The sequence below is a fragment of the Mobula birostris genome, chromosome 4, assembly GCF_030028105.1.
Source record: "Mobula birostris isolate sMobBir1 chromosome 4, sMobBir1.hap1, whole genome shotgun sequence".
In the NCBI taxonomy this organism is placed as follows: Eukaryota; Metazoa; Chordata; class Chondrichthyes; order Myliobatiformes; family Myliobatidae; genus Mobula; species Mobula birostris.
This window is the reverse complement of record NC_092373.1, coordinates 8,759,030-8,783,138: the sequence shown is the minus strand read 5'-3', so window position 1 is coordinate 8,783,138 and position 24,109 is coordinate 8,759,030. Positions and strand designations below refer to the sequence as shown.

Sequence of the window (24,109 nt, the reverse complement as noted above, 5' to 3'; positions counted from 1 at the left end):
CCCTTTGTCAGGACCTGCTTGTTAACCATATAACCATATAACAACTACAGCACGGAAACAGGCCACCTCGGCCCTTCTAGTCCGTGCCGAACTCTTACTCTCACCTAGTCCCACCGACCTGCACTCGGCCCATAACCCTCCATTCCTTTCCTGTCCATATATCTATCCAATTTAACTTTAAACGACAACATCGAACCTACCTCAACCACTTCTGCTGGAAGCTCATTCCACACAGCTACCACTCTCTGAGTAAAGAAGTTCCCCCTCATATTACCCCTAAACTTTTGCCCTTTAACTCTCAACTCATGTCCTCTTGTTTGAATCTCCCCCACTCTCAATGGAAAAAGCCCATCCACATCAACTCTATCAATCCCCCTCATAATTTTAAACACCTCTATCAAGTCCCCCCTCAACCTTCTACGTTCCAAAGAATAAAGACCTAACTTGCTCAACCTTTCTCTGTAACTTAGGAGATGAAACCCAGCCAACCCAGTAAATCTCCTCTGTACTCTCTCAATTTTATTGACATCTTTCCTATAATTCGGTGACCAGAACTGTACACAATATGCAAAAATTCGCTTTACAGTTAATGCAAATATCTAATCAGCCAATCACGTGGAAGCAACTCAACTTGCGCCAAAGTGCCAGTTTTCATCTTCGATGAGTCTCAAACATCTTCAAATCCACCCTATGTCCCTGCTGTGTTTAATATTTCAGTAATATTGTAAATATATAGTTTGATTAAGCATTCTTTGTTGTTTACATAATTCATTATGGGTTATATGTAAAAATACATGAATAGCATGTCTCATCACGCCACCGTATCATGTACATGTACCTCACTTAAAGTAAAAATGAAGTTAACATGCATCTCTCAGGCTCCCTTGTTTTTCTTTCGATTGGTTTTATGTTTTGGAGTTACAAAATATAACAGGCCCAACTTGTCCACGCTGACTGTGCTGCCCAGTGAGATAGTGCCATCTGCCTACGATTGGTCCATATCCTTTTAAGCCAGGGGTTCCCAAACTTTTTTATGCCATGGCCCAATACCATCAAGCATTGGGTCCATGGGCCCCAGGTTCTAAACCTTTCCTATCCAATTACTTAGCAAAATGATTTTAAAATGGTGTTATTCCCTCAACCACTTCCTCTGGCAGCTTGTTTTTTTATCCTTAACACCCTCTCTCTGTATGGAAAAAGTTGTCCCCTCAGGTCTCTGTTAAATCTTTCCTCTCAGTCAAAATCTATAGTTTTGTTCTCCTCTACCCTGGAGCAAATATTGTTTACATAACCTTAGCCACACACACAAAATGCACGAGGAACTGAGCAGGTCAGGCAGCATTGATGGAAGTGAATAAACAGTCGATGTTTTGGGCCGAGACACTTCAACAGGACTTGGGTCTTGGCCAGAAACACTGAACGATTATTCCTCTCCATTAATGCTGCCTGACCTGCTGAGTTCCTCCAGCATTTAGTGTGTGTTACTCTATATTTCCAGCTTTTGCAGAATCTCTTGTGTTGAAAACATTAACCTGATCTATGCCTCTAATGATGATAAACACTTCTGTAAAGGTTTCTCCCTCATTCTCGTACACTCCACAAAATAAAGACCCATCCTCCCCAACCTGTGCTTAAAACACAGGCCCTTGAGTCCAGCAGTATCTTTGTAAACCTGTTCAGAAATTGGTGGTTGTACAGGTTGGCTGGAAAGTGGACACGTTTTATGCAATCAGTTGCAATCTTACTGAATAGCTGAACAACCTCAAGAGGTGAGCCTTCTGAGTATTTCAAGCCCGTTTCCAGAAGCTTATATTTCTTATGATTTCAGTAGGTTTCTCCATTAAAATCTCCATCCATCCCATGATTTCTACACTTTACGCCACTGATTGTGATAACCCTGGAGGAAACAACCTGACTCTTCTGCCAACCTTCATAAAACCACTCAGCGTCCAGAAGTAAATGGGTGGACACTGTATGAGTTTTATGACTTCCAATTATACTATCATTAATAGGGTAATTTCTCACTGCGTTCCATAAAATATATATTTATTGTTCTTTTATTTATAGTGCATAAAGATGAAAAGGTTGGAAATATTTCAAGACCATTGTTTACTCATCCTGTTCCTCAACCAGGTATTTATGGAGACTAAAATTAACACATACACAAAGAGCTTGTTACATGCTGCCAGAGGGATTTGATGGTTTAAACACCACACACACTGTTATCTTAGAATTCTATATATAAAACCCATCTTTTACTCTTCAATTACCTTCCAGAACATAACTTGCTTTGGGATACTGCTTAGTCTAAACTGAGCGATTAGATGTCATGTGGCTCAGTATTTGCTGCTGTTTTGAAAATTACTCATACCCAACGCTGTGAACCTCCTAATTCCACCCAGTAAATCAATTCTGTGAACCTTCTATCACTCTAAATCTAACACATTAATCCCGAATCATCAACTAAAGAGCTTCCTATTAATACAGCTGTCTATTATTCTACATGTACCCACAAGTATTATACTATATATAAAGTACTCAAACGTCTTGAAGCACAAAGTAGCTACCTCAGTCCTATGCATCTTTTATTGATATACATAATCACTCAATATTTATGATATTGATATGAGGTACAACTGTACACCTGCTGGTTAATGCAAATGTCTAATCAATAACTCAGTGGCTAAAAGCATGCCGACATGGTCTAGAGGTTCAGTTGTTGTTCAGACCAAGCATCAGAATGGGGAAGGAATGTGATCGAAGTGACTTTGACTGTGGAGTGACTGTGGTTTGAGTAGCTCACAAACTGCTGATCTCTGTAAGACCATAAGGCATAGGAATGGAATTAAACCATTCGGCCCATTGAGTCTATTCTGCCCTTCCATTCCATCCTGGCTGATTTATTATTCCTCTCAACCCCACTCTCCTGCCTTCTCCCTGTAACCTTTGATGACCTTACTAACCAAGAGCCTATTAACCTCCACCATAAATAGACCCAATGACTTGGCACAATGCAGCTCTGTCTGTCTGTCTCACTCTCTCTCACACACACACAGTGCAGGTATCACTCTGTGTGTGAATATGGAGAGAGAGAGAGAGAGAGAGTGGAAGTCACTCTCACTCACACACACACACACAGTGGAAGTATCTCTCGCTCTCACACATGCATCACATACACTCGTGCACACACAGAAACACACACATACACAGACATATGCATGCACGCACACACACCACACACACACAAACTCATGTACACCATGCACACACACCACACACACACACTCATGCACACACACACACAGACACACACACACTCATGCACACACACACACACTCATGCACACACACACACACACACACACACACACACACACACACCATCTTTCACAGCAGACAGAGCAAAAGTGTTTGATGAAGTGGTTCACTAATCTGCGTCGGGTCTCACTGATATACAGGAGGCCACACCAGGAGCAGCAATTATAGTGAATGATCTCAACAACCTCACAGGTGAAGTGTCGCCTCACCTGGAAGGACCGTTTGGGGTCCTGAATGCTGGCAAGGGAGGAGAAGAGGCAGAGGTGGCACTTGTCCTGCCTGCAGGGTGAGCAGTGGGAAGACAAGTGAGTCTCGGAGACTGTAGTCCCTCAGGAAAGTGGAGGTGGGTGCGGGGGACGATCTGCTTAGTGGTAGGATCCCGTCTGGGATGACAGAAGCTTTGAAGAATGATGTACTGTATGTGGAAGCTCATGAGGTGGTAGGTAAGGACAAGGGGAAATCTATTCCTGTTACGATTGCAGGAACGATTAGATTTCTTCTTCTTCAGCCCTTTACCTCTCTACCTGATCATCTCCCAGTTTCTCACATCAACTCCCACCCACTCTGCTACCCATCCACCTTCCCATCCCCTGGTTTCACCTGCCAACTGTATTCCTCCCCTCCCCCCACCTTCTTAATCTGTCTTGCCCCCTTCCTTCAGAGTCCTGATGAAATGTCGACTCTTTATTCCTCTCAACAGATGCTGCCTGACTTGCCGAGTTCCTCCAGCATTTCATGTGTGTTGCTCAAGATTTCCAGCGTCTGCAGAATCATCAGCTTCAAGTTCCCGGGCGTCACATCTCCAAGGATCTATATAGGGCTGCATCCTGGTAAATCTCTTCTGTACCCTCTGCAAAGCCTCCTACAATCTGGGTTATTGGGATGACTTCTGGGGAAGGTATGACGTTGTCCTGTGCCCTCCTGGGGTTTTCGCACACGACAGTCTCTAGAGTTTACAGAGAATGGTGTGAAAAATTAAAAAAATACACATGCACATGCACATCCAGCGAGGGGCAGTTCTGTGGGTGAAAACGCCTTGTTAATGAGAGAGGTCAGAGGAGAATGGCCAGACTGTTTCAAGCTGACAGGAAGGCGACAGTAACTCAAATAACCACATGTTACAACAGTGGTGTGCAGAAGAGCATCTCTGAATGCACAACACATCGAACCTTGAAGTGGATGGGCTACGTCATCAGAAGACCATGAACATACACTAGTGGCCACTTTATTAAGTGCAGGAGGCTTCTAATAAAGTGGCTACTGACTGCATATAAACATCTACAGGCTTGAGTTACATTCTAAACTCCAAACAGGCTTCAAACTTTATATGTAACACCGGCTGATTTTCTACTGGCCCTTATTCTCTGCACTGAGGGATGATGATATTCCCATTAATCGATCTGTAATTGTACCACTTTAGTAAGAAGATAACAGTGGTACAGTGGAATGGTTGGATCTCCACAATTTGTATGTGGGGTCGCTCTACTCATTGTCAAGGCTGCTGAGTTCAAACAGGGGCTTACAGTTGAAGAATATAATTAAAATGTCCAGATTAATGCACTTAAACATTTGACCCTCTATCTGCTAGTGTCGGTCCGTGGCCTCCTCTACTGCCACGATGAGACCAGGCTCAGCCTGGAGGAGCAACATCTCATATTCCCTCTAGGTAGACCTCAACCTGACAGCATCTGCTGTGACGTCTCCAACTTCCGGTCGTATTCCCTCCCTCCCACTTCTCATTTTCCAATTCCCCACTCTGGCTCCCCTCTTATTTCTTCTGTTCTCCTCACCTGCCCATCACCTCCCTCTGGTGCCCCTTTCTCCCATAGACAACTGTCTTCTCCAATCAGATTCATTCTTCTTCAGTCCTTCTTCACCTCTTCCACCTATCATCTCCCAGCTTCTTACTTTATCTCCCCTCCCTCCTCACCTGGACACCCCTATTACCCGCCAGCTTGTACTCCTGCCCCTCCCCCACCACATTCTGGCTTTTGTGTCCCTCCTTTCCAGTCCTGATGAAGAGTCTTGGCCTGTAATGTCGACTGTTTATTCCCATTCATAAATGCTGCCTGGCCTGCTGAATTCCTTCAGCGTTTCGGTGTGTGTTTTCCTCAAGGTTTCTAGCATCTGTAGAATCTCTTCTGCCAAGCATGAGATTCCACAGAAGCTGGAATTGTGGAGTAACACAACCAAAGTTCTGGAGGAACTCAACGGGTCAGCCAGCATCTATGGAGAGGCAGAAGGAGGCAATGTTTCTGGCCAGGACCCTTTATCAGGACCGGAAAGGAAGAAGGAAGAAGCCAGAATAGGAAGGTGGGAGGAGAGGCAGGAGTACACTCTATAGGACTATGGTACACGGAAAAACAATATCAGAAGTGTTCTTGTAGGCTTAAGATTCATGTTTAAGTCTGTTCATTGGCAATTTCACAATCCCTAAAGTAATAGAACAAATCAGTCAAAAGAATGAATGACTAAACCAAAGACCATAAGAACTAGGAGCAGAATTAGGCCATTCGGCCCATCAAGTCTGCACACCGTTCCATCATGGCTGATTTATTATTGCTTTCAACCCCATTCTCCTGTCTTCTCCCCGTTAAGCAACTGGCTGATGAAGGGAAAAGCATTTGGGGACTCAGTACTGGATCAATGGGTGAATTACAAAGCTGTTATTATGTTGCAACAGATTGAGGTCGTTCAAACCGCGTGTGCACACAGATCCAGCCCCCTCAGAAAAGATGGGACTGCTCTGCTCCCCAGGGAACAGCCAGGAGCTTGGATTTGGGAAAGGTTTGAGAGCTTCCATGGTGGGTGACGGGGATGAAAGATGGGGCAACATCAGGTGTGAAAAGTCACATGAAACACTGCATCCTTCCCACTAGCCGACCGTTCAGCAAGGCAAAAGCAGTGGCACCCTCAACCCAACAAGAGTTGGGCATCCTTCTGCTGAGCCAGTTTGCAAAACATCCGAATATTTTTGGGGCAGGTTTGACCAATGGACCAACAAAAAAATTTGATGGCGTATGTCAGTGATATTAAACCTGATTCTGATTCAAGTGTCCATAAATTTCCTAGTAATGCAGGGGTGTACAAGGTGGCCTGGTTGTGAATAGTTGGGCCAAATGAACTGAGACTTTTGGGACAGAGAGAGTTAGCTGCCGTCTGGCTCGACTCGTTGAGTGAGAATGGAATCTGGATGGCAGCTTCCAAGCGCAATCCCATCTTCAGGTCCAACATTTTCACCAGCTGAGAAGCAGGAGAAATGCTTCTGGTTTCTGAGATCTTTTATTTTTCTCTAATTTCATATTCTGGGGTAATTTAAGTTTCTTTTTTTATTTAATGTTTCGTAGCTGAGTTTCCCACAAAGGTGGAGAGTTCTGCATGAGGAAACAATAAGGAATAAGTCCTGATTGAGTTATTCTCTTTCAGGCAATGGCTTCATCAGTTAATGTTGAGGACTCACGTGTTCATAAAAATCCTCCCTTCTGGATTGTATAGAATGCAGTTTTGCTTTTATATGATGTAAATTGTGTCTGTGGTTGAGTTCAGATTCCCTGCCCCCCTCTGCTCCTGCTATGTGCATTCCTCTTGGTTGACGACTTTGCCTCCGTTCATGGTTGGCGTTCCTGAACTTTTCCGCGAGCGCACAGCTTTATCCCCAATCTCGTGCATCGATGGCTCCCTGTACATGCAAACTGGAAGACAGAGAGGACAGCAAAATCAGAAGTCAGAAAGGTTGACCTTGCATCCACAGGGGTGCTAATAGAACATAGAATAGTACGGCACAGGAACAGGGCCTTCGGCCTACATTATTGAGCCAATCTAATTAAGCTAGTAAACAAATATGCAACAATTAATAATCCCCCTTGCTTACACAATACCCATATCTTTCCATTTTCCTCACATTCATGTGCCAATCAAAACAACTCTTAAAGGTCTTTAATATTCATTTATTTAGAGATACAGTGTAGAACAGGCCCTTTCAGCTACTCCACCCAGCAACCCCCGATTTAACCCCAGCCTAATCATGCACAATTTGCAATGACCAATTAACCCACTTATCGGTTCATCTTTGGACTGTCGGAGGAAACCAGAGCACCCGGAGGAAACCCATGTAGTCATGGGGAGAATGTACAATATTTGACACCCTTACAGACATCTGCCCCTGACACAGAAAGAAAATCCTCAGAAAAAATGTGGATGTGCAGAGGAGAGCCTAGGATCAGTGGGCACAGCCTCAGGATAGAGGGACATCCATTTGTAACAGAGATGAGGAGAAATTTCTTTATCCAGAAGGTGGTGAATCTGTGGAAATCATTGCCACAACCGGCTGTGCAGGCCAAGTCATCGGGTATATTTAAAGTGGATGTTGATAGGTTCTTGATTAGTCAGGGGCAAAGGCAGAAGGAAGGGGGTTGAGAGGGATAATGAATCAGCCATGATGGAATGGTGGAAAAGATTTGATGGTCCGAATGGCCTAATTCTGCTCCTATGTCTTATGGTCTAAAATCCCCAACTCTGGCTCTCGCTGCACTGAAACCTGAGAGCATAGAATAGTACAACACCGGACAAGCTGTTTGGTTCACGTTGTTGAGAAATTCTTTGATGCCAATTTAAACTAAATGTTAAAGTCAAAGTCAAAGTGAATGTATTATCAAAGTACATATATGTCACCGCATCATACCTCGCCCACTTGCCCATCAATTGAGATGTTCCCACAACCAATGACCTCTCTTTAAGGACTCTTTATCTCTTTATCTCATGTTCTTGTTACTTATTGCTATTTATTTATATTTGTACTTCAGCAGTTAGTTGTTTTCTGCACTCTGGTTGATCTTTCATTGACCATGCTATTGTTACTAATCTATAGAGTTGCTGAGTAAGCCCAAAGGAAGGTGAATCTTTGGATTGTACATGGTGACATATATGTAGCTTGATAATAACATTTATTGTGACTTTGACCTTGAGAGGTCACTTGGTAGAGGTGTACAGGAAGATAAGGAGCATAGCCAGAGACTTTTTCCCAGGGCAGAAATGACTAACATGAGGGGTATAATTTTCAGATGATTGGAGGAAAGGACAAGGGGATGTCGGAGGGAGGATATTTTACACACAGAGAGGTGGGTGCTTGCAATGTCTGCCTGGGGTGGTGGTGGAGGGAAATACCATCAGACCATAAGATATAGGAGCAGAAGTAGGCCATTTGGCCCATCAAGTCTGCTCTGCCACTCAGTCATGGGCTCATCCAATTCTTCCTGTCATACGTAAGGGATGTTTAAGTGATTCTCATATAGGCACACGGATGATAGAAAAATGGAGGACTACTTGGGAGGGATGGGTTAGATTGATCTTAGACAAAGTTAGATGGGTCTGAACAATGCTGTTCTGTTCTATGTTCTATCTAATAACAAACAATCTGCTGGAGGAACGCTGCAACTCAAGCATCATCTATGGGAAGAACTGTCAACCTTCCAGACTGAAAGCCAGCAGGAAGACCGAGAGTGGAGAGGGGAGATGGACCCCACCATCTCAGCCATGATCTCCTCTTGCCTCTCCCATCAGGAAGGACTTAGTTTCCACACCACCAGGTTCAGGAACAGTTGTTACCCCATAACCATCAGGTTCCTGAACCAGTGTCGATAACTTCACTCACCCCAACACTGAACTGATTCCACAACCTGAGGTCTCACTTTCAAGCACTCTACAACTCATATTCTCAGTATTATCTATTACTTATTGTTATTGTTTATTTGCTTTCTTGTATTTATACAGTTTGTCTTCTTTTGCACATTAGTTGTTTGTCAGTTCTTGTGTTTAATTTTCCATTGATTCTATTGTGTTTCTTTGTTCTATTGTGAAAGCCCACAAGAAAATGAATCTCAGGGTTGTCTATGGTGACATACAAGTACTTTGATAACAAAATTGCTTCGAGAGAGGAAACATAGAACATAGAACATAGAATAGTATAGCACAGTACAGGCCCTTCGGCCCACAATGTTGTGCCAACCCTCAAACCCTGCCTCCCATATAAGTCCCCACCTTAGATTCCTCCATATACCTGTCTAGTAGTCTATTAAACTTAACTAGTGTATCTGCCTCCACCACTGACTCAGGCAGTGCATTCCACGCACCAACCACTCTCTGAGTAAAAAACCTTCCTCTAATATCCCCCTTGAACTTCCCACCCCTTACCTTAAAGCCATGTCCTCTTGTATTGAGCACTGGTGCCCTGGGGAAGAGGCGCTGGCTGTCCACTCTATCTATTCCTCTTATTATCTTGTACACGTCTATCATGTCTCCTCTCATCCTCCTTCTCTCCAAAGAGTAAAGCCCTCGCTCCCTTAATTTCTGATCATAATGCATACTTTCTAAACCAGGCAACATCCTGGTAAATCTCCTCTGTACCCTTTCCAATGCTTCCACATCCTTCCTATAGTGAGGTGACCAGAACTGGACACAGTATTCCAGGTGTGGCCTAACCAGAGCTTGAGGTGACTGGTGGACTGAGGAGGGATGTAAGAGTTGAGTGGGGAGGGGAGGAGGGGTGGAGATAGGAGACAGACGCAGCTTCTGTACCTTCTGCCCAACAGGAAAGTGAGTCCACAGGTCGTGGAATTGGTTCAGCAGTTGCTGTACGAAACTGTGATGAATTTGGATAGGGTGCAAAGGAAATCAGACATCACGTCGAATTCCCTGAGCCTTCGGAGAAAGTAGAGGTGCCTGTGAGCTTTCATCTCTCTTTAAAGGCTGATTTATACTTGTGCGTACGAGCTTACGCCGTAGCCTACGCTAGTGGGCTATGCTGTTGTGAGCATTTATACTTGTGCGTTGGTGTGTCTGCGTCGCTCTGCAATTCACCGCCAAAACGCTAGTTGGCGCTGGGGTTTCTATGCCACTGTGTTGTGTTTCTTCGTGTTGAAACTCAAACTTCAAACAATGGTGACTGAAACTGAAGGAGGGTGAATTTTCTGTGCTTGTCCAGCCACTGAGAGACATGGACGAGGAAATGCACTTCAAGTATTTTCGGATGTTGGCAGGTAGATTTGATGATTTGGTTCATCGTCTCCAACCATTTATTTCGCATCAGTGTACACACAGTATACTCAGAGACTGGCAATCACCATTCGAGTTTTAGCTTCAGCTGGAAGTCAAGAGGCTGTAGCAGTTAGCTACAAACTGGTGTCAAGCGCAGGGTCCTCCATAATTTCGGAGGTCTGTAAAGCTTCATGGAAAGCATTGCAGCCAGAGTTCCTTCCCTGCCCTTCAGTCCCCCAATGGGAAGCTATTGCAGCGTAGGAGGAAATGCGATGCTACCAAGTGGACCAAACACAGTGGTTTCAGTTTGCGTCGCCACAACGCATAGTTACATTTTGGGAGAGGATCACGTTAGGCTACGGCGTAAGGGTTCAGCGTAGATACAGCGTAGGGTTCGCGGCTACACTGCACCTATGGCGTACATTTGACGCACAAGTATAAATCAGCCTTTAATCTTAACCCTAATCTTTCTGAGTTCTGTTCACAGGTCATCACTGTGTGTTTCTTGATATAAAATGTCTGACTTTCTGAGCATCTCTGAAATTGCCCATTTTACATGAATCTTTGATGATTCTTTAGGTACTGTGCATTAATATTTGATGTCTGACTGAATATAAATGTTGAGACAAACAAAAAGTTCAGAGTTGTTCTGAAATCAGCAGCCATTAAAACTTTCCTGAAGTGTTAAATGTTTTTCAATATTCTTCATTCACGGAGGTGGAGTGGCCGCTTAGGGGAGCTCCTACTGGACTTGCTCCTGGGTCTGGCCAAGATGTCCATTCACAGGTCAAGGATTCTCCCTTTCCCGGGGTTATGTCCATGTCTGGGTGTTCTTGGAGAGGGAACACGTGGTCTCTATGGGTATAGTGGGGGAAGCTCCAAGATCAGTGGCCACCCAAGAATTGAGTGCTTCAAAGATAATAGTAAACGTATTTTAATTTGAAATTGTTTAAGGTTCTGTAAACTTATGGTTTTGTGAGTGAATAAATGTTTGTATTGTTGTAAAAATAAAAGCAGGCTGAAAGTGCTGTAAAGGCCCCGATTTGAAATGTAGTTCAGGTTCCTCACAGACACTGCCTGTACTGCCTGCTTCCCACCGATTTCCAGTTTCCATCATCTATAGGATTGTAACAGAAGTACAAAATGGGAGCAAAACTTACAAAATAAAGAGAAACACGCATAAAATGCTGGAGGAACTCAGCAGGTCAGGCAGCATCTATACTACTACGTCAACTCAGGCCTAGGGGGCCGGCGTCGGGCACGATGATGGACTCTCCACTTCTCCCTCTCACTCATCAGTGTGTTCAGTTCACCTACATTAACCGCGTCGCTGTCTTCTAGGAGCGTGTTGACCATAGTCTGGGGAGGGCACCCAGGGTTCATCCTCCCGTGCTTGGGCTCCCATATGATGACTAGGCTGGCAGGTAGCTCGGGTGGTGTAGATCCCGCTAGTTGCAGTCTTCTCGCCTTGATTTTAGTGGTGAGCACGGTAGGTCGTCATAAAGCTCGACGTTCGTCATGTGCTGTTGCCAACTCACATCAAGAGCCATCCGGAGCATTCGTGTATAGCAACCATATAACCATATAACAATTACAGCATGGAAACAGACCATCTCGGCCCTTCTAGTCCGTGCCGAACGCTTACTCTCACCTAGTCCCACCAACCTGCACTCAGCCCATAACCCTCCATTCCTTTCCTGTCCATACAGCTGTCCAATTTTACTTTAAATGACAATATTGAACCTGCCTCTGCCACTTCTGCTGGAAGCTCGTTCCATACAGCTACCACTCTCTGAGTAAAGAAGTTCCCCCTCGTGCTACCCCTAAACGTAAGCCCCCTAACTCTCAACTCATGTCCTTTTGTTTGAATCTCCCCCACTCTCAATGGAAAAAGCCTATCCACATCAACTCTATCAATCCCCCTCATAATTTTAAACACCTCTATTAAGTCTCCCCTCAACCTTCTTCGCTCCAAAGAATACAGACCTAACTTGTTCAACCTTTCTCTGTAACTTAGGTGATGAAACCCTGGTAACATTCTTGTAAATCTTCTCTGTACTCTCTCTATTTTGTTGACATCTTTCCTATAATTCGGTGATCAGAACTGTACACAATACTCCAAATTTGGCCTTACCAATGCCTTGTACAATTTTAACATTACATTCCAACTCCTATACTCAATGCTCTGATTTATAAAGGCCAGCATACCAAAAGCTTTCTTCATCACCTTATCCACATGAGATTCCACCTTCAGGGAACTATGCACCATTATTCCTAGATCCTTCTGTTCTACTGCATTCTTCAATGCCCTACCATTTACCATGTATGTCCTATTTTGATTAGTCCTATCAAAATGTAGCACCTCACATTTATCAGCATTAAACTCCATCTGCCATCTTTCAGCCCACTCTTCTAACTAGCCTAAATCTCTCTGCAAGCTTTGAAAACCTACTTCATTATCCACAACGCCACCTATCTTAGTATCATCTGCATACTTACTAATCCAATTTACCACCCCATCATCCAGATCATTTATGTACATGACAAGCAACATTGGACCCAGTACAGATCCCTGAGGCACGCCACTAGTCATTGGCCTCCAATCTGACAAACAGTTATCCACCACTACTCTCTGGCATCTACCATCCAGCCACTGCTGAATCCATTTTACTACTTCAATATTAATACCTGATGATTGAACCTTCTCAACTAACCTTCCGTGTGGAACCTTGTCAAAGGCCTTACTGAAGTCCATATAGACAACATCCACTGCTTTACCCTCGTCAACTTTCCTAGTAACCTTTTCAAAAAATTCAATAAATTTGTCAAACATGACCTTCCACGCACAAATCCATGTTGACTGTTCCTAATCAGACCCTGTCTATCCAGATGATCATATATACCGTCTCTCAGAGTACTTTCCATCAATTTACCCACCACTGACGTCAAACTCACAGGCCAATAATTGCTAGGTTTACTCTTAGAACCCTTTTTAAACAATGGAACAACATGAGCAATACGCCAATCCTCCAACACCATCCCCGTTTCTAATGACTAATTTCCCTCAAGATCCTAAGGAATGTCCTGTCAGGACCCGGAGACTTATCCACTTTCATATTCCTTAAAAGCGCCAGTACTTCCTCTTCTTTAATCATCATAGTTTCCATAACTTCCCTACCTTTTTCCCTTACCTTACACAATTCAATATCCTTCTCCTTAGTGAATACCGAAGAAAAGAAATTTTTCAAAATCTCTCCCATCTCTTTTGGGTCCACTCTGATGCTCTAAGGGACCAATTTTATCCCTCACTATGCTTTTGCTATTAATATAACTGTAGAAACCCTTTGGATTTATTTTCACCTTACTTGCCAAAGCAACCTCATATCTTCTTTTAGCTTTTCTAATTTCTTTCTTAAGATTCCTTTTACATTCTTTATATTCCTCGAGCACCTCATTTACTCCATGCTGCCTACGTCTATTGTAGATATCTCTCTTTTTCCGAACCAAGTTTCCAATATCCCTTGAAAGACATGGCTCTCTCAAACTTTTAACTTTTCCCTTCAACATAACAGGAACATAAAGATTCTGTACCCTCAAAATTTCACCTTTAAATTTCTCTATTGCATCCTTCCCATAAAACAACTTGTCCCAATCCACTCCTTCTGAATCATTTTGCATCTCCTCAAAGTTAGCCTTTCTCTAATCAAAAATCTCAATCCTATCCTTCTCCATAATTATATTGAAACTAATGGCATTGTGATCACTGAACCCGAAGTGCTCCCGAACACATACCTCTGTCACCTGACCTATCTCATTCCTTAACAGGAGATCCAACACTGCCCCTTCTCTGGTTGGTACCTCTATGTATTGCTGCAAAAAACTATCCTGCACACATTTTACAAACTCCAAACCATCCAGCCCTTTTACAGTATGTGCTTCCCAGTCTATATGTGGAAAATTAAAATCTCCCACAATCACAACCTTGTGCTTACTACAAATATCTGCTATCTCCTTACAAATTTGCTCCTCCACTTCTCGCTCCCCTTTAGGTGGTCTATAATACACCCCTGTAAGTGTTACTACACCTATCCCATTCCTCAATTCCACCCAAATAGCCTCCCTAGATGAGCCCTCTAATCTATCCTGCCAAAGCACCGCTGTAATATGTTCTCTGACAAGCAATGCAACACCCCCCCCTCTTGTCCCTCTGATTCTATCACACCTGAAGCAACAAAATTCAGGAATATTTAGTTGCCAATCACACCCCTCCTGCAACCATGTTTCACTAATAGCTACCACATCATACTTCCAGGTATCAATCCATGCTCTAAGCTCGTCCACCTTTCTTATAATGCTCCTCGCATTACAATAAACGCATTTAAGAAATCTTCCACCTCTTACTCTCTGTTTATCACTAATGGTGCAAACAACTTTACTATTTTCTTTTTCTTCCTTCTCCCCTACATCTGTTCCTACACTCTGCTTCCCCTCTCCCCTTGTATCTAGTTTAAATCCACTAGAGCCTCTCTAGCAAACCTACCTGCAAGAATATTTCATAAACCATCTAGAGACTTTCATATAGTCTTGGTGAGTGTCCACGTCTCTCATCCGTACGTGAGAATGGACTCTATGACTGCTGTGAAGATCCTCTTTTTAAGCCCTCTCTCTGGTCAGGTTCCACTTCCAGATTTCCTTTCTGTCATTCATAGCCCTCCATGCCAGTGCCTTCCGTATCTTTATGTCCTTCTCCAAACTCATCATTCTTGGCCCGAGGTACTTGAAGTCAAAGACTTTCTTAATGGTATCATTCTTTACGGTCTTGAGAGTACCTTTGTCGCAGTTAAACGCCATGTACTCAGTCTTTTTAGCTTTTAGGTGAAGTCCAACTTTATTGCACTCAATTTCCACTTTTGTCAGTAGCTGCTGTGCTTCCTCCATCTGGTCAGAGAGCAGGACGATGTCATCTGCAAAATCGAGATCTGTGAGCATAACTGGTCTGATCCTTTTGGTTCGTCCTGGTTTTATGGTAAAACCAAGCTTGTCATGATCTTTGATAGCTTGATGTAGAGTGTAATCAAGGACAATTATAAAAATGTAGGGTGCCAGAGTGTCTCCTTGCAGCACACCAGCTAGGAGCTCGAACAAAAACAGAGGAAAAAAGAGTCGACATTTCAGGTCGAGGCCTTTCATCAGGCCTCAAATGCCTATTCTGTATTCCTCTCCACAGATGCTGCCTGACCTGCTGAGTTCCTCCAGCATTTTGTGCGTGTTACTTTGGACTTCCAGCATCTGCAAAATCTTGTGCTCAAAATAAAGAGTGCAGTTACATTCACAAAGCCAGCATAGCAAGCCGAATATATATATCGAAAGAAAATGTGTAATTGTGAATAATCTGTGTTTTTCACATGGAATGGTAAATACAATGACTGTAAGGAATGTCATCTTTAATTTACACAAAAATATGCTTAAAGAACTCAGCAGGTCGGGCAGCATCAATGGAGGGGAATAGAGGGGCTGAGACCCTTCATCAGGACTGGAAAGGAAGAGTAAGATGGGTGAGGAGTACAAGCTGGCACGTGATAGGTGCAACCAGGTGAGGAGGAAGGTAGGTGGGTGGGGTAGTGGGGCTGAAGCAAGAATCTGGGAGGCGATAGGTGGAAGAGGAAAAGAGCTGAAGATGAAGGAATCTGATAGGAGATGGCAGTGGAGCATGGGGGAAAGGGACACCAGTGGGAGGTGAGGAGACGAGGTGAGAGAAGAACCAGAATGGGGAATGGAGAAAGAGAGAAAGGTAGCTGGAAAGAAACTACCAGAAGTTAGGGAAGTTGCTGTTCGTGCCATCAGGTTGGAGGCTACCCAGAGTACAAGGTGTTGCTCATCCAGCCTGAGTGTGGCCTCATTGTGGCAGTATAGGAGCCCACGCGCCAACAGGTCAGAATGTAAATGGAAACAGCAAGTAGAATTAAAAATGAGTGGCCACTGGGAAATCCCATGGAGCAAAGGTGTTCTGGATTTTCAGCATCTCTTGTGTTTATCATCCTTTGGTTAACTCACGTAGGCGCTACACCTTACACAATTTAAGCTAAAACTCCTTGAACAAGGATTAAAAACTCACTTAGAAAGAAATGTTTCAGAATAGAATTTTCAAAAAATAGCATTTCAAATCTGTCTTTCTTGCTGCTGCCATCAGGAAGGAGGTACAGGAGCCTCAGGACCTACACTACCAGGTTCAGGAACAGCTCCAACCTCTCAACCATCAGGCTCTTGAACCAGAGGGAATAACTTCACTCACCCCAACACTGAACTGTTGCCACAACCAATGGATTCACTTTCGAGGACTCTTCATCTCATGTTCTTAATATTTATTGCTTATTTATTTATAATTATTATTTCTTCATTTTGCATTTGCACAGTTTGCTGTCTTCTGCACTCTGGTTTTTCATTGATTCTGTTATAGTTATTATTCTATAGATTTATTGTGTATGCTCACAAGAAAATGAATCTCAGGGCTGAATATAGTTGTATATCTGTACTTTGACAATAAATTTACTTTGATATTTGAGATTCACATCTGCTAAATAGGCAATTTCACAGCTATTAATCAAATTTAACTGTTCCCCAGCCCAGATGGTTGGGCACGTGGTCAAGTGGTCAAGGCGTTCATCTAGTGATCTGAAGGTTGCTAGTTCGAGCCTCAGCTGTGGCAGCGTGTTTGTGTCCTTGAGCAAGGCACTTAACCACACACTGCTCTAGTGTCTGTGCGAGGAGTGGCACCCCACACAGACTTCCAATCTGCCCCTTGTAAGGCATGAAAATGCCCAACGCAGGCCTCTCATGGTCTGAGTCGATGCTCCCTCCCTCTCCAGCCCAGATTTGGTGTCTCTTATCGTCAGTAGTTCCCTGACATGTTTGCCCTTGAACAGAAGAACCTACAAAAGGTAGTTGATACGGCCCAGTCGATCACGGGTAAAGCCCTCCCCACCAGTGAGCACAACCACACGAAACGCTGTCACAGGAAACAGCACCCACTATCAAGGACCCCCGCCATCCAAGCCATGCTGTCTTCTCGCTGCTGCCATTGAGAAGGACGTCCCACATCACCAGGTTCAGGAACAGTTATTACCCCACAACCATAAGCCACTGTCTGTAAGGAGTTTGTACGTTTTTCCCACGATGCTCCAGTTTCCTCCCTCAGACCAAAGGCATACCAGTTGCTGGGTTAACTGACCATTGTAAATTGTCCTGCGATTAGGCTCAGGTTAAACTGGGAGTTGCTGGTTGGCTGTATCCACGCTGTATCTCAATAAATAAATAAAAAATGATGAAACAAAAATGCAGAAGTGGGTGCCTACCTTCGATTGGCTTGGGGAGGAAATGAGAAGACGGCTTGGTCTTTTTGACACGGTTTCCCTTCATCACCTGCCCGTCTTTGTTGAGGCCCAGGAACCAGGCTCTGCCAGACTCCTGCTGCCGGTACAGCGTCGAAGAGTAGATGACGTAGTAGTTCTCAAACACGGACTCTTTGAACTTGCACTCCGCAGTGAAGAGCTCCTGGTACAGAAACACAGAAGATAGTGAAAGGCTGCGAAGCACCACCATGTGCGAAAGTTTAAAGTAAAATTTATGATCAAAGTATGGATAGGAGGAATGTGTGGAAAACTTCTTCACTCAGAGGGTGGTGCGAGTGTGAAGCGAGCTGCCAGGGGTTCGATTTCAACATTTAAGAGAATGTTGAATAACACATGGATGTGAGAGGTATGGAGGATATAGGTCTGAGTGTAGGTCTACGGAACAGATTGGCAGACTAATGATCCAGTTCAGACTAGATGGGCCAAAGGTCCTGTTTCTGTCACAAACAAGAGAAAATCTGCAGATACTGGAAATCTAAGAAACTTCAACAGGGTCCTGACCCGAAACAGCAGCTGTGCTTTATTCCATAGGTGCTACCTGGCCTGCTGAGTTGCTCCAGCATTTTGTGTGAGTTGTCCTGTTTCTGTGCTGGAGTGTTCTGTGACTATGTTCCTGTACACGGAACAACGTCCCTCTGGGACCAGGGTGCAAAACACAATACATATTTATTTATTTTCGTGTAAATCCCCGCAAGAAACTAAGTCTCAAGGTAGTACAGTGTGGTGACATGTATGTACTTTTATAATAAGTTGAATTTGAACGTTGAAGATGAATATGCAGAGAATGGGGGGACATGGACCGTGTGTAGGGAGAAGGGGTACATAGATAGGAAGCAGGCTTAGAGGTCATGATTTAAGGGTGAAAGGTGAAATGTTTAAGGGGAACAAGAGAGGAACGTCTTCACTCAGAGACTGGTGAGAGTGTGGATTTTAACATTTAATATATATTTGGATAGGTACATGGATGGGAGAGCTGTGAAATGCTGTGGTCTAGATAAATGGGCATTGTGGACATGCTGTGTTGGTACTGGAAAGTGGGGCGACACTTTCGGGCTGTCCCCAGCACATCCTCAGGTGTGTTAGTCATTATTGCAAATGAAGCATTTCATGATACACCCAGTGGCCACTTTATCAGATACACCTGTACACCTGATCATTAATGCAAATATCTAATCAACCAATCACGTGGCAGCAACTCAATGTATAAAAGCATGTAGACATGGTCAAGAGGTCCAGTTGTTCAGACCAAACATCAGAATGGGGAAGAAATGTGATCTAAGTGACTTTGACTGTTGTGCCAGACGTATCTCAGAGATTGCTGAATGACTGGGATTTTCATGCGCAATAGTCTCTGGAGTTTATGGAGAATGGTATGAAAGACAAAAACCATTCAGTGAGTTCTGTGGGTGAAAATGCCGCAGAAGGCTTCTGCCCACTGAGCAGGCTTGTTAATGAGAGAGGTCAGAGGAGAATGACCAGACTGGTTCAAGCTGACAGGAAGGTGACAGTAACTCGAACGACCATGGGATCATAGTGGTCAGTGTGACACTAATACAGCTCATGCCATTCTGTGAGGAGTCTGTACACCCTCCCTGTGGAATGTGTGGGTTTTCAGACAGGTACTCCGGTTTCCTTCTACAGTCCAAAGACTAACCCAGTATGTTAATTGGTCATTGAAAGTTGTCCTGTGATGAGCTTAGGGTTAAGCAGGTTTGTCGGGGGTTGCTGGGGCAGTGTGGGTTGAAGGGTTGGAAAAACTTATTCCGTGCTGTACCACAAAGTAAAGAATCACGCGTACCAACAATGGGGTGCAGAGGAGTCTCTCTGAATATACAGCACATTGAACCTTGATTTGGATAGGCTACAGCAGCAGAAGACCATGAACGTACACTCAGTGGCAACTCTATGAGGTACAGGAGGTAGTTAATCGATTGGCCATTGGGCGTATCTTTCCACGAACACGTGATAAATAAATTTAAATCTTGAATCCTGAACCCTTCCTCCAGCATGACTACAGTTTCAAACTACTTAATCAAAACTATCAAACTCTCATCCAAACCCACGACAAGTCCATTCACCCACTCTCCGACATTCTTGTTGACCTGTACCGCCTCCAGAATGGGCAATTCAGTTTTTAAATTTTTATCTTCATTAGTTAACTGGCCAAAGACCTCCCCTTCCGGTCCTCCCTGGGCTCTTCGATTTCAAGCCTAACACATACAGAATGCTGGAGGAACTCAGCAGGTCAGGCAGCATCTCTGGAGAGGAATAGAGGCGATGTTTCAGCCAAGTCCTTCTGTCTCTTTCTTCCTCTCCATAGATGCTGCCTGACCTGTTAAGTTCCTCCAGAACTTTGCGTCTGTCCCTCTGGATTTCCAAACTCCGTCAAGCCCGGCTGTGAAAGGAGAAAGGTTGGACATGGGGCTAGAAACCCCATCCCATATGTAACCCAGAGCTACAGAAATGCCAACAGAAACATGAAAGCCCTCATCCCTGGGAAAGAAGGTTCTTCGGTGGGCTACACCTTGAAGGACTGGCCAAGGACAGAGGACTCTGGTCAGCTGTTGTTGGCAGCCTATGCCCCAGTAGGAGTGATGGACTTAAAAAGAAGACAACGACGACGACTCTGTATTTCCAGCATCTGCAGAATCTCTTGTGTTTATCTATTTCCATTCTTCAGCTTTCCCTCAGTCATGGGGTTGCATCTCCTCTGGGCTCTCTCAACAGCTTGAAGGTTTTAGTCTCACTCAAGTCAGTCGAAACGTAAACGTACCTCCCCAAATTTCTATCCCTGTTTCTGCAGCACTATTTGGAATTGGAATTGGAATTTGATTTTCATTGTTATGGTTTTGAACTTACATTGAAAAGCTTATCTTTCATACATTTCAATTCATCACATCAGTGCATTGAGCTAGTACAAGGGAAAGAATGGAGAATAAAGCATAGCAGCTACAGCGAAAGAGTAGTGCAGGTAGACAATAGGTGAAAAGTCATAACGTCAGGTCCTGATGAGGGGTCTCGGCCAAAATGTCGACTACACTCTTTTCTATGGATGCTGCCTGGCCTGTTAAGTTCCTCCAGCATTTTGTGTGCGTTGCTCAGATTTTCAGCATCTGCAAATTTTCTCGTTTGCCATGGAGGGGAGGCTGGTTTCTGTGATGTGCTGAGCTGTGTCCACAACTCTCTGAAGCTTCTTGGGGTCTTGGGCAGAGCAGCTGTCATACCAAGCCACGACACATCCGTTAGGATACTTTCAAGGGTGCATCAATACAAATTATTGAGGCTCAGAGGGAACGTTACTATTCTTTAGCCTCCTGAGGAAGTAGAGGAGCTTTCATAGCAGTGACACCTATGTAGTTTGACCAAGACAGGCTCTACTGGCTGTCTCAATTAGATACTGTTACTCTGTCTTTGAGCCTGGTTGAACGTGTAGTCAGGTCTTTGTATCTGCTTCATCAACTGTTTGTTCATTTCCATGAATGCTGCCAGACATGCTGAGTTCTTCCAGTATTTTGTGTGTGTTGCTTTGTATCTTCTGCCTGATTGGAGAAGGGAGAAGCAAAGAACCTCCAGGATGGGTGGGGTCTTTGATTATGCTGGCTGCTTTACTGAGGCAGTGAGAAGTGTAGACAAAGTACGTGCAGGGGAGGCCGGTTTCTGTGTTGTGCTGAGGTGTGTCCACAACTCTGCTGTTTCTTGTAATCACAGTCAGTGCAGTTACTACACTAAGCCCTAATGCATCCAGGTGGGATGGTTTCAACTGCCTGCGTCACGGCCTGGCATGGAAACACCAATGCCCTTGAACGGAAAATCCTAGGAGAAGCAGTGGATACAGCCCAGTTCATCACAAGTAAAACCCTTGCCACCACTGAGCTGTCGTAGGAAAGTACCATCCATCATCAAGGAGCCCACCACCCAGATCATGCTCTCTTCTCACTGCTGCCATCAGGGAGAAGGTGCAGGAGCCTCAGGACTCACTCCACCAGGTTCAGGAACAGTCATTACTCCTCAACCATCAGGACCTTGAACCAGTGAGGATAACGTCACTCACGCCAACAATGACCTGATCCCACAACCTATGGACTCGCTTTCAAGGACTCTTCATCTCATGTTCTAGATATTTATTGTTTACTTATTTACTATTATTATTATTTCTTTTCTACCTCTTTTTGTATCTGGAGTTTGTTGTCTTTTGCACACTGATTGCCCGTCCATTGTGCTAGGTGTGGTCTTTCATTGTTTCTATTACGGTTCTTGGATTCACTGAGTGTGCCAGTAAGAAAGTGAATGTTGGGTTTGTATATGGCGACATATATTTACATCGATAATAAATTTCAACTTTGAGTTTGCACTGATACCTCTGGAGTGGTTTTGCAGAAGCTGCTCCCTCCTTGAAACCCCTATCAGTCAAATGAATTAAATGCATGAAAAGACATTCAGCAAGCAGCAGGCATTTGCACAAAGGAGGCTGCTCAAAGCATCTGGGTTCCACCTTGATGTACTCTCAACCTGACAGGTACTCCCCAGACAGCTGCGGCATTCCGTAACGTGCTGTCAACTTCAATGTAAGTGCACAAAGTGAAGCTGACTGCTGCAGAGGCTCACAGCCCAGACAGAGAGTGCTGAAAATGTGACCCGCTCCACCAGCTCATTAGGAAGACAAAATAAAGACACAAAAGACGTGGTACTCTGCATTAACTACAAAGTGTCAGGGTACTTACAGCGTACATCCAAATGAATAGTTTTGCTGACAAGCCTTTACACCAAGGCCTATCACAACCAATTGAAGGTACAGAATTTCGGTCTTCAATATAGCAAGTTAGAATGGAAAACAAGCACAGAACCTCATTATGGGCCCAACATATTGATGCAATGTCAAAGAAAGCACCACAGAGGCTGTTTCTCATCAGGAATTTGAAGAGATTTGGTATGTCACCAAGGACTCTTGCCAATTTCTACAGATGTACCGTAGGGAGCTCCCTAAGTAGTTGCATCACCATCTGGAATGGAGGGAGCACTGCACAGGATTGGAAGAAGCTGCAGAAAGTTACAAACTCAGCCAGGTCCATTAAAGGCACTAGCCTCCCCAGCATCGAGGACATCTTCAAACTCCCCAGCATTGAGGACATCTTCAAAAGGGAATGCTTCATCATCAAGGTGGCATCCAGAATTAAGGACCCCCATCATCCAGGACATGTCCTCTTCTCATTGCTACCATCATGGAAGAGGGACAGGAGCCTGAAGACACACACACTCAACGTTTTAGGAACAGCTTCTTCCCTCCATAATCAGACTTCTGAATGGATAGTGAACCCATGAACACTACCTCACCATTTTTCCCCTTCTTTTGTTCTATTCTGGCATTACTCAATTAATTATATATATCTTTGTAATTAATAGTTTTTTATGATGTACATATTGCAAACCAACATATTTCAAAGCATATGCCATTTACATTAAACCTGATCTGATTCTGAATTCGAAGGAGGAGAAGATGGCGACGCAACGGCAGCGTGCGCGGCCACTCGGTGATGATGTCTGTTATCTATCAAGTAGGGGACCGTGCACAATTCTGATTTGATGGAGACGGATGTGAGAGCACGGAGGAACATCTGGAAAACCTGCGAAATGCCTGCTTCGCTGCCGCTGCTACTGTGTGGTAACCAGAATCTCCGGAGCAGAAGGCCCCGAAATCCTCGGCTTTGCGTGTTTCAGTGGCCGGGGCGAGGTGGAAGGCACTCGGCAGAGGATGGCGCTCGGGAGGCTGTATCGGAGAGGCTGGTCGGAAGCTCGGAGTTTTCGGACGGATGGACTCAGTGTCGGCTGTGGTCGGCTGCTTCCAAGGCATCGGCAAGTTGACGGTGCCTGGAGGTTTATGGCAGGGAGTTTCTCCCTTTTGCCACCTGCTATCAGGAACTCGGGAGTCAATCAACTTGGGGACTTTTGAGACTTTATTTACCGTGCCCATGGTTTGTTCTTCATCAAATTATGGTGTTGCTTTGCACTGCTGTAACTATATGTTATAATTATGTGGTTCTGTCAGTGTTAGTCTCTGGTTTGTCCTGTTTTCTGTGATATCATTCCCGAGAAACATTGTAACATTTCTTAATGCATATCTGCATTTCTAAATGACAATAAAAGAGGACTGAGTGCTCTCATAATCTAAAATCTCATGCAAAAGTTTTCAGAGTTATTCAGGTTCATAAATTTCATTGTGATGACAACCAGGTGCATTGATAGGATAAGCTGACCGAAAATATTATAATTCATTGAAACAACGGCTTATATTTCAGGTTCATGGAATCTGTGTGATTTATACTCCATCCCGATATTCAAAGTAAATTTATTAT

The 24,109-nt window shown here is 44.1% G+C and overlaps 1 protein-coding gene across 2 annotated transcripts in view; it reads right to left on the bottom strand.

Annotated features, from left to right (window-relative positions):
* Positions 1 to 3,972: 3,972 nt before the first annotated feature.
* Positions 3,973 to 24,109, bottom strand: part of fgf12a (fibroblast growth factor 12a) — a 178,912-nt gene continuing 158,775 nt past the window's right edge. The window contains exons 3-5 of one of the 2 annotated variants that reach the window (XR_011885636.1): positions 17,703 to 17,901; positions 6,779 to 7,010; positions 3,973 to 4,264 (exon numbers count right to left, since the gene is read on the bottom strand). Coding sequence is in view for 1 of the 2 variants with exons in the window: in XM_072254887.1 (XP_072110988.1) it covers positions 6,889 to 7,010; positions 17,703 to 17,901 (321 nt within the window). In the remaining variant the exon portion in view is untranslated. Of the gene's footprint in view, positions 4,265 to 5,871; positions 7,011 to 17,702; positions 17,902 to 24,109 lie in introns of those variants that run through there. The other variant, XM_072254887.1, reaches the window with a different exon arrangement.